We start from the raw sequence: 15,364 nt of genomic DNA, 5'->3' as shown, positions 1-15,364 counted from the left end.
ATGTAATTTCTGTATCTACAGTATCTTTGTTAGCTTTCAGCAGGTATTTTCATTATATGCTAGCTGTACTTCTATCCAGGGTCACCTATGCAGTTTAATGTTTTTGTTATCAGAAATACACAAACCATTCCTGTGCATCATACACATTGTTTGATTCATTGATGAGTTACAAGCATGTGCCGCACTCTTCTGTGAAGGCTGAGTGCTGTTTGCCAAGTGTTTGATTTCTTACAGCAGCTTTGGTGTCTTCATCCTTCTCTCCTACCTCCATGAGTGCATACAGCCTGAGTTCCCTCAACATGGGGACCTTACCTCGCAGCCTCTACTCCACCAGCCCACGTGGGACAATGATGAGGCGGAGGATGAAAAAGAAGGACTTCAAAAGCTCCTGTAGGTGGTAACAGCAACTGCTCAAAATGTGCAATAATGGGTGGAGGAGGGGGAAGATACAGAAGAAAGGTACAAAGTACTTTAATTAATTTATGTTAGGCAGAAAAGAGAACAATTGGTGTTTCTTTTAGATGTGGGGAAAAGAGAGCATAAAAATATTTTTCCAAAGCTAAAATGTGATAAGTAGAGGCCATATGGCTGAACTATCTCATCTGGAATACATAAAGCAATATTTCCCTCAGTCAATCCTGCAATGGTTTGTCATGATGTTACTGAAGCGATTTTCAAATTCCTTTTTCAAATCTTCCCATTTTCATTGGGGAATAAAATTCATAGCTGAACAGTCAAAAAGAGATTGCTGGTAAGTTCAGCTATCATATTACAAAATGAGAAGAGCTTGCCACTGTACCTTATTGCTAGTTCTGATGTTATCATCTACACCACATCAGGTACAATCATTTTTGTGAGAAAGAGTGACAAATAACAGTGAAAACTAAATAATTGTCTCTGGCCACTCTCCGAAATTCAAAGCATGAATTTCCCATGAGTCAATGATTTCCCAAGCCAGAATGAATATATGTCAGTCTGTTCCACTTGGTATAATGGAAGTATGCACTGGGCCAAGAGCACAGCTGTATAAATGCGCAGTTTCCCAGGCTCCATGCAAGAGTCATCTCTCCTTTTGCTTATGTGTCAACCTGTGACCTTCAGCATCAACATCAGCTCAGTTTCTTCAGAACAAGGAAGTGCAAAATGCTGTGTAATCATCTGATGCATCCAATAATGCTCACAGATCCACTTGTGGAAAAACTGAACTTCTGCACATTACATTGCTGCCCTGTACTAAAGATTTCCCATGGTCATAGCAAAATCAGAGCAGAACAGCAGTCTCCTACCAAGCCCAGGCACTATGGAAATGAGAGGAAGAGTTTGAGAGGGGAACTGAGGTCTTGCATTTTTTTATTGTTTGCTTGCTCTTATTTCTTTTGTAAAGCAAATATTTTTGCATAACTTTACATTTACGTGCATTTTTTATTTTATTCTGATTGGCCATTTATCACAATTCATTTGTTGACATAATAGCTTCTAATGCATCCTTTGATGTCACGGGGAGATAGCATGTCCATCCATTCTATGAAATCAGTACAAATCCAGCTCTTATGTATCCTCACATGAGAAACAGCAGTAGTTTTACACTTTACCCTAACTTATTTGAGTAATAAAATAATGCTGGATGCAAAATACAGTTCTTAGCCTGTGCTCTATTGTAACAATTGCCTACAACAAGGGGCTGTTAATCCTTTTGTACTTTTAATATCATGCATCTTGGAGACAGCTATTACTTACGTTGTTGGATTTTTCAGATGTTTTTCATTCAGTACCCTGCAATTTGTTGCCCTGCAAAGGCTCAAAGCAAGGCCAATAACATCAGATTAAAATGAGACAGTCATATGAGCACTACAGCCCACCTCAGATGTTCCTAAGGTTAGGAGGGTATGCAATGATTAAACAAATCTCTAGCTAGCACATTTTAGAATAAGCTTTATTGTGGAGTGGTTTATTCTGCATCTGCCTGACGATGAGATCTGAATATGCGCGAAATATGTGGAATTAGCCCTGTCACTGGATGGACAGAGTCTGACTATGCTTCACTGTAAGCAGTGATTCCCTTAACAACCTTGAATCAGAGATAACCTTAGAGGAACTGGCTGGCCACCCAGGCTTGCTTGCCCTGTCTGTGAGCTTGCTTTTCAGCCCACGCGGAATTCCTTACTGCTATTACTAGACTTCTGCCTGTACTTGTGACTGCAATAACAACCAGCTTAAGAGATGCTCAGTGGACTAAATGTGCTACAAGTGACCATGACAGAGAAAGACTGGTCCTGTACCTTTCCACCACCTATCAGCAAGACTTGGCAAGCCTTACTCCTCTCCCTTTGTGAGAGACTCATGAAAGCCAGGTAGCACTGACTGCTGTCCTTTTCATAGAAAAGGAATAGCACATTCTCTTAATTTTAGTGATCTTTTTGTTGTTGTTGTTAAAAATTCGAGGGTTTTTTTAAGGTAAGAATAAATCTTTTTGGATGGCATTTGGGAAGAAAAGGATGTATTGATGAAGAGTGCTGTAAAGTTTACCTGGCCAATTATTTAGGAAAAGCTGCATAAATTAATGTGATCATTCCAAAATTTATAATGACGAAGCATGACAGTACAGAAGGCTTACAGCACTTTTATGGCCAGGAGTTGCAGTCATAGCATTAATTATGCAGATCTTTCCAACTATGGCTGTATAAATTGAAGGCATGCCCTGCTGTCATGTGCTTTATTTGTGCCACTTGTTTTCCATCTTTATTCTTCCTCTGCTTTTTTGATTTTAAATGGTACTCATCGTAAAAATGCTTAGATTATTATTTGGTTAAAATTTAAGTACTGAGGCATTTGTAATAATATTTAAAATCAGGCGTAAATTTATACCAACTTACTTGATAGTTACTAGGAATGTCTACTTCTCAGCACCTCTAAGCCAGATGCTAGCAGGGGGAACAAGTAACAAGTTCTGTTTTCCAAGGCTCAGAGTAGGACACTGTATACTTACTTACTTTCGATAACATGTTTTGCTTCTCTTACAGCTGCAGGAATAAAAGTAACAAGTACATAATCTTCACATTCAAGAATATGATTTACATACTCTATAGATATAGTAAACCAGCCCATATAATTGTCACTAAGAATCAGATACAAAAAAAGTATGCTAAAATGTACCCTGTATCACTAGCAAACAGCTTCACTGTAGCCACTTACCCATTCATGCACCATTTTTAAAGCACTGGGATTCCTGGCAAAGGCCGCTCCCTGATGACTGAAGCTTCACACGCATTGAAAAACAGGGCAGTGTTTCTTGCTGCAGTCATTGTTGAATTACAAATTCCAATAAGTGTTAAGATGTGGGTTTGGATATCTGTGGCATTTTATAGAGAGTTGGCAGATAGCTTTTGTTATGTGATTTGGAAAGAGTATTTTCATCTCTGCTGTTTTTATTACGTTTTCCTTGGGGGTGGGAGGAGTTCCTAATGGTCACTTGCAAGTGTCCTCATCATCAAGATATTGTCAGGGTGAGTTTTAAATCCCAAAGTATTAACTTAGTTTCACAATTTAATTTAGAACAACTGTCCTGAAAGTTTCAATAAGGGTTATGAGATCTTTAAGTTCCTGGTAGAACACTAGAAAAAGAGCAAGAAAATCAGCTTTATATATATGCCTGTTGCGTAGAAGAAATGGACGCATCAGTGAGAGGAAACAAAGATTCAGCTAACAAGGAATTCTTCTATGTTCTTAAAGACATGTCTTTAAGAGTGGAAGGTGGAACTTTCTGGTCTTGAATGCCCTAAATTTCAATATTTCTGGAAGATGGGTTAGGGAACCTATTATTATTAACACTCAGTTAATCTATTCTAGTCATATCTTAGCCATTGCAGTGTTGAGGACTTGATAAACTTAGTTTTCAATGGCAGAAAATGCTAAACCTAATGGCCATGTCTAAGAATAGATTATTATTTTCTTTTGGATATGAGCATATCTTACTCAGCGTAGATAAAGGAAAAAGTACGAAGAAAGCTATTGACTAAAAAGAATAATGCAGTATTCTTACCAAGGAAAAACAATATAAGAAATGTGAGAATTCACAGTAATTTAGTAAAGAAAAGACGGTTGGTTTCAGTATTAATGAAAGCAGCTTTACTGGGAGAAAATTGAAACTCATGAGATTTTGCCAGGTGAAACTTCTGGAGTCATCATTGCTGACTGTGCCACGTTAGTCAGACTTGGTACTATTTCAGAGCAAGTCCATTACTTGTAGTCCCAAATAAATACTCACAGAACCTCTGTAATCTTTGTATAATTCTGCTAGTGTTATCTATAATGTAAAAACAATGACAATTTTTCTTCCATACCTTAAAAAAAAACCCACATTTAAAAACAAACAAACAAACAAACAGAAACGTAAGCTTTTATGTAATTCTTGGTAACTAATAAAGACAATGGTGGGTCTTGAGGAACTTTAGAGAAGTGATAGCATAGATTCATAACATGAGAAGGTTAAATATCTTCTTCAGCATTAATGATTGTTATTACAGTACTGTAACGTTCCTGTCTCAGCAGGAATAGAAGAAAATCTAACTTTTTGTGTATGGCAAATTGAAAACACAGTATTCTGTCACGGGAGGAATTGAAACAGTGATTCAAACAAGGCCTTTTTTAGGAAGAGGCAGAACAAACAAAAACAACTCTATTTCATGCATAATTGCATTGAATCTCAATGTTAATTTTATTTGGATTTATTCTGTAATACTTCCTATTCAGAATGAGAATAGAGAAAGGGACTATATAAGGAGTACATGAATTTTGAAAATACAGAAGTAGATGCCCATGTTTTTCAGAGAAGGGCTCCCCAGTTCCTTTGAGAGATCCCGTAGAAGTTTGTTGTTTTTTTTTTTTCTCGCAATCTCTTTAGAGTTACAGGCTGCTAAAACAGAGAGGCTGGTTCAACTTAGATTACCCAGTTAGCCTGGCATATTGCTGACATGTAGTAAACATGTATAAGTTGATGTGTACAAGAAAGTGTACAAGAAAAAGGAATCCTTTCTTGTAAGCAAGACTGGAGTGCATGCTAAAAACGTTGCATTGCTGTGAGATGTTCAAAAGAGCTCATGGGAATCAACCTAAATGACAGCTGGGGTTGTGCCTTCAAATCCCTTAGCTATTGTGGAAACTCCACTCATCCATGCCTCAAACTTAATGCAACCAGAGTTCAGGGGTGTTGTGAGGTTTTTGGGTGGGGATGTCAAACAAATGTATTTTGCTTAGTGCGTAAACTATCTTTTTGTATTATAACATATAACCAGATGTTTTCTATTCTTTAAGTTCTAACTGTTTATATGTCATTTATAAACCATAGCCTAAATTGAATTTAAAAGAGATATCTTGTTGACTAGATTTATTGTACAGATCGATTTTTTTCGAAGAGCAATGAAATTTCTGCCGTGTTTGAATGTCTTTCCTCCTGGTCTGCTCTGTTTTGTAGTGTCTTTAGCCTCTAGCACTGTTGGTTTGGCTGGGCAGGTCGTCCACACAGAAACCACAGAAGTAGTGCTGACAGCTGACCCTGTAGTAGGGTTTGGGATACAGCTCCAGGGTAGCGTGTTTGCTACTGAGACCTTGTCTTCTCCTCCTCTCATTTCCTATATCGAGTCTGACAGTCCAGCAGAAAGGTGAGGTTCTTTTAGATGACTGCTAAGTGCATTTTGGTGAGCATTCCTTGGGGTGGTTTGACCTTGTTGCTTTCAATTTGTGAGAAACTGCAAGGCCTTGCTCAATGGAAGAGCGACAAGTAACGATCTGTCAGTTCTGACAGTGATATTTCATATGCTTGATCAGCCATACAAAGAATGACAAGCACCAGTGCTTTTGTCATCCAAAGGAGTCCTCCAGCAGAACACTGGAAGCTGTATTCATTCAAAAGCTAAAAAGACAAATAAAAACAATTCAGTGTGCAACAAGGAGAAGTCATATCTCATTCTGTTAAGTTTTGGTACCTAACAAAATCTGAGAAACTACCAGAATTCTGACAGTAATTATTTCCTTGCAACATTTCAATTGTATTTTTATGTATGTCGTTAATCATTCCACGAGATCATGCAGCACAGTAGGAGTTGCATAGGCAGCTCAGAGCCACCATGGCAGAGTTGCAACACCTGCAGCCTAGGGGCAGAGCCAGAGCTGATGTCCATGGGTGGAGTAGAGGCACCAAGCTGTGCCCATCCTCCTGGTTCCTGACACCTGAAAAGCACAGCTCATATTGGTGGTGCTGATAGTGTCATGATGCAGAGGAGCAGTGGCAGCTGGTATCATCTCCCAGTGCCTGGGCAGACTGTGGTGCTGCTCTGCCACCTCTTCTTTAAGGTTAGGCTGAGTGTGTCTGCTATTTCTGATTCTGGTAACATGCACATCTGATGATTGTTTTGTGTCATTGTGTACCAAGATGTGGGGTCCTGCAAATTGGAGACAGAATAGTGGCAATAAACGGTATCCCAACAGAAGACAGCACTTTTGATGAGGCCAATCAACTGCTCAGAGACTCCTCCATCACCAACAAGGTCACTTTGGAAATAGAATTTGATGTTGCAGGTATGAATGTACTGTTATTCTGTCTTGCAAGAAAAGCATGGGAATAAATCCCAAGTATATTGCAAGTGTTAGGTATCAAAGATGGGGACTTTCTTCTCAAACAGACCACTAAGTTTTCAGGTGACCTATTTGAAACGTGTCTTTTTGTGCAGCTTTCTCATTCCACATAGCCCTGCAACATACTTCAGAACACAAATAGAAATGACAAGTCCCTAGAAAGATCTGATGACAGTCTCTTCTCTGAGTTATTTCCAGACGTGTTTCTGCCCTGAGATAGAAATATTCTGCTTTGCCAAGACAGGCCAGCTAATGAAATGTGTTACTAGACAATGTGTTACTGGTATTATAATAGGATGGGTAAGCAGAAAGTCCTGGAGAGTTCCATTTAACACTATCTTAAATCAACAATCTAATTAAAACTGTAGAAATTGCATTAGTAAAAGCTAGAAGAGTCATTGTTAATACTACTGGTGAACCTTTATTATTACCTATGTCTTTCCTTTCTTCTATAATGTGTTTAAGCATACAGAATATGCCTGTATAACCACAAATTGTGTAAATCAAGCAAGCACACTTAATCTATGTGCATTATCCCACTATGTAAATAGTAAAAACTTTAAGACTTATGTGCTCGTCTGACAGTAGCTCCTTTGACGTCATGACAGTGTTGGATGTGCTGTATTTTCCATAGTATAGTTATTGTTAATGGTACTATAAATCATGATGTCAAAAGCAGGCTAAATGTTCTTACTGCAATTCTTTGTGATCTTTTAGTATGTATATATTTAGTATACTATTAAAAAAAAGGCCAAATACAACATGTGCTTCTATATATGTAGGAATTGGAATATTAAAAAGTAAGAAAACAAAATAACAAAAAAAATGGCATGTAAGTACACCTGAAGTCACAGGGACAGTAAGGTTTGTGTTTCAGTTCCCAGACTTGTGTTCTTCCTATTTGTTCCATAATAAACTGATGATTAGACTCTCTTGCAACATGTATGTTTATATACCTACATAGCTGTGATTTTAATTACCTCCTTTTCAAGCCAGGGCCCAGACTTTTAGAAGCAGTGATGCAGAAAGTCAGAGTTCAAATACAATGCTGTGTGGGGCTTTTTTTGTCTCTGTCAGCTTCAGATGATTCTTCATTAGTGATGTTTTCATCTCTTTCTTCCCAGTGGATGTAAAATCCATGGCAGTTTCCTTAGCAAACAGTTAAAAATATACTAGACCTACAGCAACGAAGAACTGAAATTCTTAAGACTTGATCTCCCTTCCTTCTAATTAAAATCTGTCTGCCAGTCCTAAAATTTTCATGTGCACTCACAAAAATTGCATACCAGCTAAAATCATGCAGTCTCAGCTGACTGCTGGTCTGTGCAATCTCCATAAATTCAGTTAAACCTTAGGAAAATAAATTGAGTTACTGTGAAATTACCAATAGAGGTATAAATCATACTTTGTATGTCCTTCTTCCTTCACTTCAGCACCCATATTTCCTGCTGACTCGTAATGCTGATTTGATTTCATTAACTTACATGTGTCATTCCATGAAATGAGAATTGCTGTATCTTATAAATTATTTAACATTTTAAGTTGGTTTTTTGTTTTTTGTTTTTTACAGAATCAGTTATACCAAGCAGTGGAACATTTCATGTAAAACTACCAAAGAAGCATAATGTGGAACTTGGCATCACCATCAGTTGTAAGTGACAGTGCTTGCCTTTAAGACCACAGTGATGGAATAATATGCAGACAGTAGATCCTTATAGATTTATGGATAGCTATAAGTTCATGCTTGTTTTGGTAAAAAAACCTTTTTTCTTTTCCTACAGTGAGATGGTTAGCAGTTCTAGGTCTCAGATGAAATATTATCTTGTAACAGATTTGCATCCTCTCCAGCGTTTAAAGAGGCCATACGTTTGCTAGGCCTAAGGCTTGACCTATTCCTTCATGCAGCATATATTTAACTCTCATTAAAGTAAAATAAATTTAAAAATGTCGGTAGAATTAGATAAATTAGGTATGTGCAGAAGAGAACGGCACAGGACTGTACCAGGGGAAATTCAGACTGAATAGTAGGGAAAATTTATTTACAGTGACAGTGGTCAGACACTGAAACAGGTTTCCCAGCGAAGTGGTTGCTGCCCCATGCCTGTCAGTGTTTGAGAGCCATTTGGATAATGGCCTTAATAACTTTTGATTAGCCCTCAAGTGATCAGGCAGTTGGACTTGGAGATCTTTTAAAGTCCCTTCCAGCTGAACTATTCTATAATATGCCATGCCATGACAAGCCATTCTACTCCACTCCATTCCACTTAACCAGGCTTGTAGGTAAGTGGCTTTGTATAAAAAATGTTTTTTGTCCCAAGACAAGATGTTATTTGTTTGGAGTTTAATAGAACTGCTAAACTTGAAGATAGGTTGAGCCTATTAAGGGGATTGTGGCTGGGTGAATAGCCACTCAAAGTCTGTATTTAAGTCACAATATTCTTTTCTTTGAGTTAGCAGTGAAATAAGAAAGAGTTAGCAGTGAAATAATGGAACAGCTGATCTACAAAACTGATGATTTTTCACTGAATTTGCGTCTAAGTAGGAATTACGAATAGGCAAGTTGAGTGTGTCTTTACCAACACAAGTAGAACAGAGGCCTGAGACTGAGAACTGGGCACACAGAATCATTTGTAAAGAGAGAGCTTGCTGAAGATCAAATTTCTAGCTGCAGTGATGAATTTACAACTTTATGCACTCTTCAGTCCTCTTGTAGTTCATCACACAAATTTTGTAAGATCTCCACAGGAGTTCAACAGTAAGTAAACTAAGAACTGGATCAGAGGAGAAAAGGTGAGATCTTCGGTGGACAAGGAAAGAAACTGAGAAGAGCCATAACAGGGAGACAAGAGACGAGGGAAGAGATTGAGGTGTGATAATGGGATGGGGGTGCTGGGACTTTAACAAGAGGGCTGGATGTGGGTGAGCAGTAAGGTGAGTGAAAAGAAACAGATGTGACAAGGAGCTGTTAAGCAGGGGAAAGAAAGTAATGTCAGGAAGATAGATACATATTCATGCATGAGGCTTCTCATTCTCTGACATAGGCAAGGAAAGAAAGAACTGTGTAAAATGGATCTGATGTGGACTGTAAGTAGACTGACTAAGTATGCAAGGGACTGGAGCCCTTCCCAGGACTAGACCACAGGGTTCCTAATTTGCGGTGTTTTCTAGCAACAGCACATTTATCTTCTTCCATCCTGTCCTCTTCCACATGTAATTCTGCACTTGGATCTCAATTTTTTTATGCCTGCTTTTGGTCTTTACAAGTGCAGGTCTGATAATGTTTGATATTTGATAGAGATTGTTTTTAAATGCTTTCTAAAATCAAAAATAACTCTGAAATGAAACAAAACTAGAGGCTTAAGGTCATATAATGTCACTTCAAACATCTTGTGTTAATTCATGAAGATACCTTTCTTAATTCAGTGGTCAAATATTGCTTTCTCATTCTTCCTTCTCCACTCTCTGGGGAGAAATGAAACTGCTGCATAGCAGAGGGGATGAAGGCTGCATAATGAATGAGGAGGAGACAGCAAAAAGCAAAAGGAGGTGATCTCACGGTCAAGAAAGTTTCATGCTACCCTTGAGAAATTATTTTTTTCCTTGTGATAGAATTGTGCAGTGATGCCAGTCATTTCACAGGGAAAAAGAAAAAGAGAGAGGGAGAAAAAAGACATTTTCCACACATGACTACTTGATTTTCTGGAGAAACATTGGAGAACCTGGAGTCACTCTTGAAAAAATGCCGGGTATTTACAACTCTTGCTGAAAATGCCAGTAGTTGGTCTTTGGACATAGAAACTGTTACATAATACAAACTATTGTAAGAAATATCTCAAATTGCTCACTGAAAAATGGTCATACTTTGACTTAAAATTTGTTGTGCTTCCTTTCCTTATCTATAAAATGAGGAAAACAGTACTCAATCTTCTTGCAGGGGACAGTCTATTTACTAGTGTTTAGGAAGCAGTCTTAGGCAGCAGTGATATGCAGTACAAAAGTTAAGGAGGCAACTGAAGATCTTATCTGTGCAACAGAACTTAAATAGTTTGTACTAAGTCTATCATGAACATTGAACTACCAGAACAAACCTACAAAGTGTGATGTAGCTGCTTATTAAGGGCTTGTCAGCATAGGGGAATTCATTTCACACCAAGCTGTGTTTGCTTCCTGCAAAAGGAACTTTCATCCACCAGACAATAGTACAGGGTAACTGACAAAATGCAGCTGGTTCAGGCTGCTTCAGTTTGAAACTTTAATAAGTTTGTGTACAACGTCTTATCCTTTGTTTCCCTATATACTCTGTGGACTCACATTTTGAGTGTTCTCTCTGCCCTTGTTTGATTTTTTTCTCTCTTCTTTTTGGAAAAATAAAGGACTGTTTTCTTCAGTACTGATAATTTTTGAAATCAGTTTAATAAAAAGTGTCTCAACACACAAATCTCAAACAACAAGCATTGTACTTGCATGTGACCTCAGAGATTTATGAAACAACAAAGAAGGTAAAACATTGCATTAAAAAAAGTTCACTAAAGAGATACTTCAGAATTTTAATGACACCAACTGGGAGACACCACTGGGAGGCTTTCCCAAGGCATTTAGGTAAATCATAGAACTGTCATATAAGACATATTTGACCTCTGGCATGCGAGTGTGAGAAACAAGCTAGGAAAGTCAGATATCTTGCAAAAAGTTAACTGCTGTTCTCAAATTGGAACATATGCACTTTCCTGAAAGCCTGCTGTTTAAGAGAAGCTTCTAAAAGATCTTGAAATTTTTCAGACTTCTGTCTTCTGGACTTTCAAGATGCTACATATGAAATATGGCACATCACCAGTACTTAAACAATTCTTTTGCACATTCAGAGGCTTTCTCAGCCAGGGAAGCCAAGGTTAACAAGATCTGTTAGAGCACTATGTTGGAAATGTCTTTGTTAATACACCTCATGATTGCTGTAGAAGTGGATCTGTTGTTTTCTACCGAAGAGAAGAATCATGAGTCAGGCTGTGGACTCTTTCCTCACCCCAGCAGCTCTAGGTAGTGTGCATCCTGACAGGTGACACAGCGTTCTCTAAGAACATGTCTTTCGCCAATTCTCAATTTCTGATCCCACTGCTTGCCTTATCAGATATTCAGTGCAGTCCTCTTCTATCAGCAAATGCATCAACTCTCCAAAACAATGCTCTCACTGAAGCTGTGCCAAGAATCAGTCCTCTGGATGCAGTCAGTCATTGTGCTTTTCTTCCTCTAGGGTAGCTAACCCAGAGATCCAAAAGTCAAATGAAATTGCTAAGCTGCACTGTGAATGGCTTGCAGAACTTGCCAAGGGAAACCTGGCAAATGCTTTTGCACAAGTAGTTAAAGAATAGCAGTGACTGGCATTGCAGAGCAGCGCATCATTTTAATAATGATGGGCAGTCAGCAAATAGAGAATAACATCAGATACTTCTAAGAGATGAGATACTAACTTGAATATTACAGTTCTGTTCACTGTCCAAAGTGGGCAGAAGTATGCAATGCTTAAGGCTCAGCAGCAGCACGGAGGAGAAATGTTACTCAACAAAAGGGCCACATTTATTTCAGAAGAGGCAATGAGTCATCGTGAAGCAAGCATCCTCATGGTGTCAGCTGTTTCTGTGTGGATGTGGTGACCGTGTCAGCCCAGCCTAAGTGTGGCAGTTATCCACAGTATCTGATTCACTGAAAAGTAGATAGCTTCTTTCTCACCCAGGCAGCACTATCTTCATGCCTCTTCTTTAAGCACGGAATGAGATAAAAGCAGATGTAAAGAATGTGGAATAGCCCACTGTAGAAATTTTGCCAGAACAGCTCTGTTTGGGATCTGCTGACACTAATCTTCCCTTGTGCATTGGAGCTACTTTATGAGGTATCATGTAGCTGTGCCATGGTATCTTCACATGGTTGAGTCCTGGCCTAATCCAGAATACAGACATACCAGATTAAATTCTCTTTGCACTAGTCACCTTAGTTCTGGAATTTTCTAGTTTTTAAAAAGTAGACTTTGCAGTCTTGGTGATACGTTGCTGCCATTTGTATTAATCTATCTATAGAATAGAGGAAGGGGAGAAATACAATACAGATAAATAATGTGTAGGAAATAATTGATTTCTGAATATAATTTTTGCCTGTGTGCATTTATAAAAATAACAACAGATGCTGGTATCTATTCTTTATTACAGCTCCATCCAGTAGAAAACCAGGGGACCCTCTAGTTATTTCTGATATCAAGAAAGGAAGCGTTGCTCACAGGTAAGATATCCAGTAAAAATCTGTTTCCATTGTGTAGCCAGCTAGACTCAAACAGAGGAAACCTGTAAGAACCTACTGCTTTTATTTAGTGCACAGCAGTTACATGTGAAACGTCCAACGTGTTAAGAAATAATTGTTAAAAAAAATCTATAGTGTTTCCTTATTAGTGTTTATACTTTCTAAAATACTTTAATGTTACTAGCATTTCATGTAATCTTATTTACTTGTTCACAGAACTGGGACACTAGAACTGGGTGATAAATTGCTTGCAATAGATAACATCCGACTCGACAATTGCTCAATGGAAGATGCTGTTCAGATCCTTCAGCACTGTGAGGACCTTGTAAAGTTAAAGATCCGCAAAGATGAAGATAATTCTGGTATTAGCAATGAACCTATTTCAGATTCTTATGTACTTGCAGGTTTATTCTTTTGCGTTTAAATTTTAGTGAAATGGTTTTGCTAAACTCTGTAGATTTTTGCTAATGCCAAAATGAAAAAAAAAAAATATATATATATATATACACACATACAATTTTGTATTATCTAAGTGGTATATTGCCTGCAGAAGCTGCACTGCGAAGAGAAATCTTTGATTTTCTACAAAGGCAATTTCCCTTCAGGTATAAACATAGAAAGTTGATCTTTCCCTTATGAGTATATTAAAATTTTCTCTACTTTTAAGACTGAACTGCTGGTCATGCTTCTCTTAATGCAACCTAGGATACAGTTGGCCTTCTGGGCCGCAAGAGCACATTGCTAGCTCATATTGAATCTTTTGTCAACTGACACTCCCAAACCCTTCTCAGGGCTGCTCTCAAACCACTCTCTGCCCAGACTGTATCTGTGTTTGGGATCACCCTGAACCAGGTTCAGGACCTTGCACTTGGCCTTGTTGAACTCCATGAGTTTGGCATGGGCCCATCTCTCAAGTCTGTCCAGGTCTCTCTGGATGGCATCCCTTCCCTCTAGAATGTCAACTGCACCACTCAGCTTGGTGTCATCTGCAAATTTACTGAGGTTGTACTTGATCCCACTGCCCATATCGCCTACAAAGGTATTAAATAACACTGGTCCCAGCACTGATCCCTGAGGAAGGTCACTCATCACCAGTCTCCACTTGGACATTGAGCCACTGACCACAACTTTCTGAGTGCAACCATCCAGCCAATTCCTTATCCATGGAGTGGTCCATCCATCAAATCAATTTTTCTCCAACTTGGCAACCAGGATGTTGTGCGGAACAGTGTCAAACGCTTGCATAAGTTCAGGTAGATGACATCAGTTTTTCTTCCTTTATCTATGATGCTGTAACTCCATCTTAAAAGGCCACCAAGTTCATCAGACATGACTTGCCCTTGGTTGGGGCAATGTTGGGGCAACGTTGGTTACCTCCAATCACCCTGTCTTTATTTTCCATGAGCCTTAGTGGGGCTTTCAGGAGGATCTTTTCCATCATCTTGCCACAGATGAGATAGAGGCAAGACTGACCAGCCTGTAGTTCCTGCTTCCATTCCCTATAGACTTTCTTTCTACACTTAAGTAAATCCAAGAGCTCCTTGTTGATCTTGCCTGCCTTCCTTTTTCTTGGGATGCACTGCTTCTGGGCCTGCAGGAGATGGTCTTTGAACACTGACCAACTGCCTTAGGCTCCTCTTCCCTCCACGGCTTTATCCCACATCGCCCTGCCAAGCAGTTCCCTGAAGAGTTCAAAGTCTACTCTCCTAAAGTCTAGAGTAGCAAGCTTGTTGCGCACCCTTTTAGATGCCGTAAGAATCTTCAAACTCCACAATTTCATGGTCACCACAGCTAAGACTGCCCGTTAGCTTCACATTACTCACTAGCCCCTCATCATTGGTGAGGACAGAGTCCTGCATAGCACCTTTTCTCGTGGGTTTCTGTACCACTTAAAAGAGGAAGTTATCAACATATTTCAGGAACCCTGCTGTGTTGTCCTTCCAACAGATACCAGGGTGGTTGAAGTCCCCCATGAGAGCCATGTTTTGTGAATGTGAAGCTGGTCCTTTCTGTTCATAGAGGGCCTCATCCACTCAGTCTTCCTGATCAGGCAGCCTTTAGCAATCTCCCACTACAGTGTCTTTTTCCCCTGCCTTCCCTTTAATCCTAATCCATAAGCTCTCAGTCAGCTCATCATCTATCCCCAGGTGGAGCTCTATGGACTTCAGCTTGTCATTGATGAAGAGGGCAACACCCACTTTCCTTCTACCCTGCCTGATTTTCCTAAAGAGTTTATACCCATCTATTCCTACATTCCAGTCACGAGAGCCATCCCATCATGTCTCAGTGATGCCAGTGGTATCACAGTCCTGTAGGCACGCCCATGCCTGCAATTCTTCTTGCTTGTTCCCCATGCTCCATGCATTAATATACTGGCATTTGAGTTGGGTTACCATTGAGGCTGATTTACCAGTTGGAGTTCCCTTATCCTGCACCTTAGGTACTGACT

The 15,364-nt window shown here is 39.1% G+C and overlaps 1 protein-coding gene across 6 annotated transcripts in view; it reads left to right on the top strand.

The window, feature by feature from the left end:
• GRIP1 (glutamate receptor interacting protein 1) overlaps positions 1–15,364 on the top strand; it is a 305,207-nt gene that overhangs the window by 265,004 nt on the left and 24,839 nt on the right. For all 6 annotated transcript variants that reach the window (XM_085220767.1, XM_085220785.1, XM_085220756.1 and 3 more), the window contains exons 10-15: positions 235–390; positions 5,471–5,657; positions 6,428–6,573; positions 8,201–8,281; positions 12,828–12,897; positions 13,132–13,277. In XM_085220767.1, the coding sequence (XP_085076893.1) occupies positions 235–390; positions 5,471–5,657; positions 6,428–6,573; positions 8,201–8,281; positions 12,828–12,897; positions 13,132–13,277 (786 nt within the window). The remainder of the gene's footprint in view (positions 1–234; positions 391–5,470; positions 5,658–6,427; positions 6,574–8,200; positions 8,282–12,827; positions 12,898–13,131; positions 13,278–15,364) is intronic.

The sequence above is a fragment of the Meleagris gallopavo genome, chromosome 1, assembly GCF_905368555.1.
Source record: "Meleagris gallopavo chromosome 1, MGAL_WU_HG_1.1, whole genome shotgun sequence".
In the NCBI taxonomy this organism is placed as follows: domain Eukaryota; kingdom Metazoa; phylum Chordata; class Aves; order Galliformes; family Phasianidae; genus Meleagris; species Meleagris gallopavo.
Note: the sequence above shows the minus strand (reverse complement) of the source record. Positions and strands in the feature narration are given on the sequence as shown.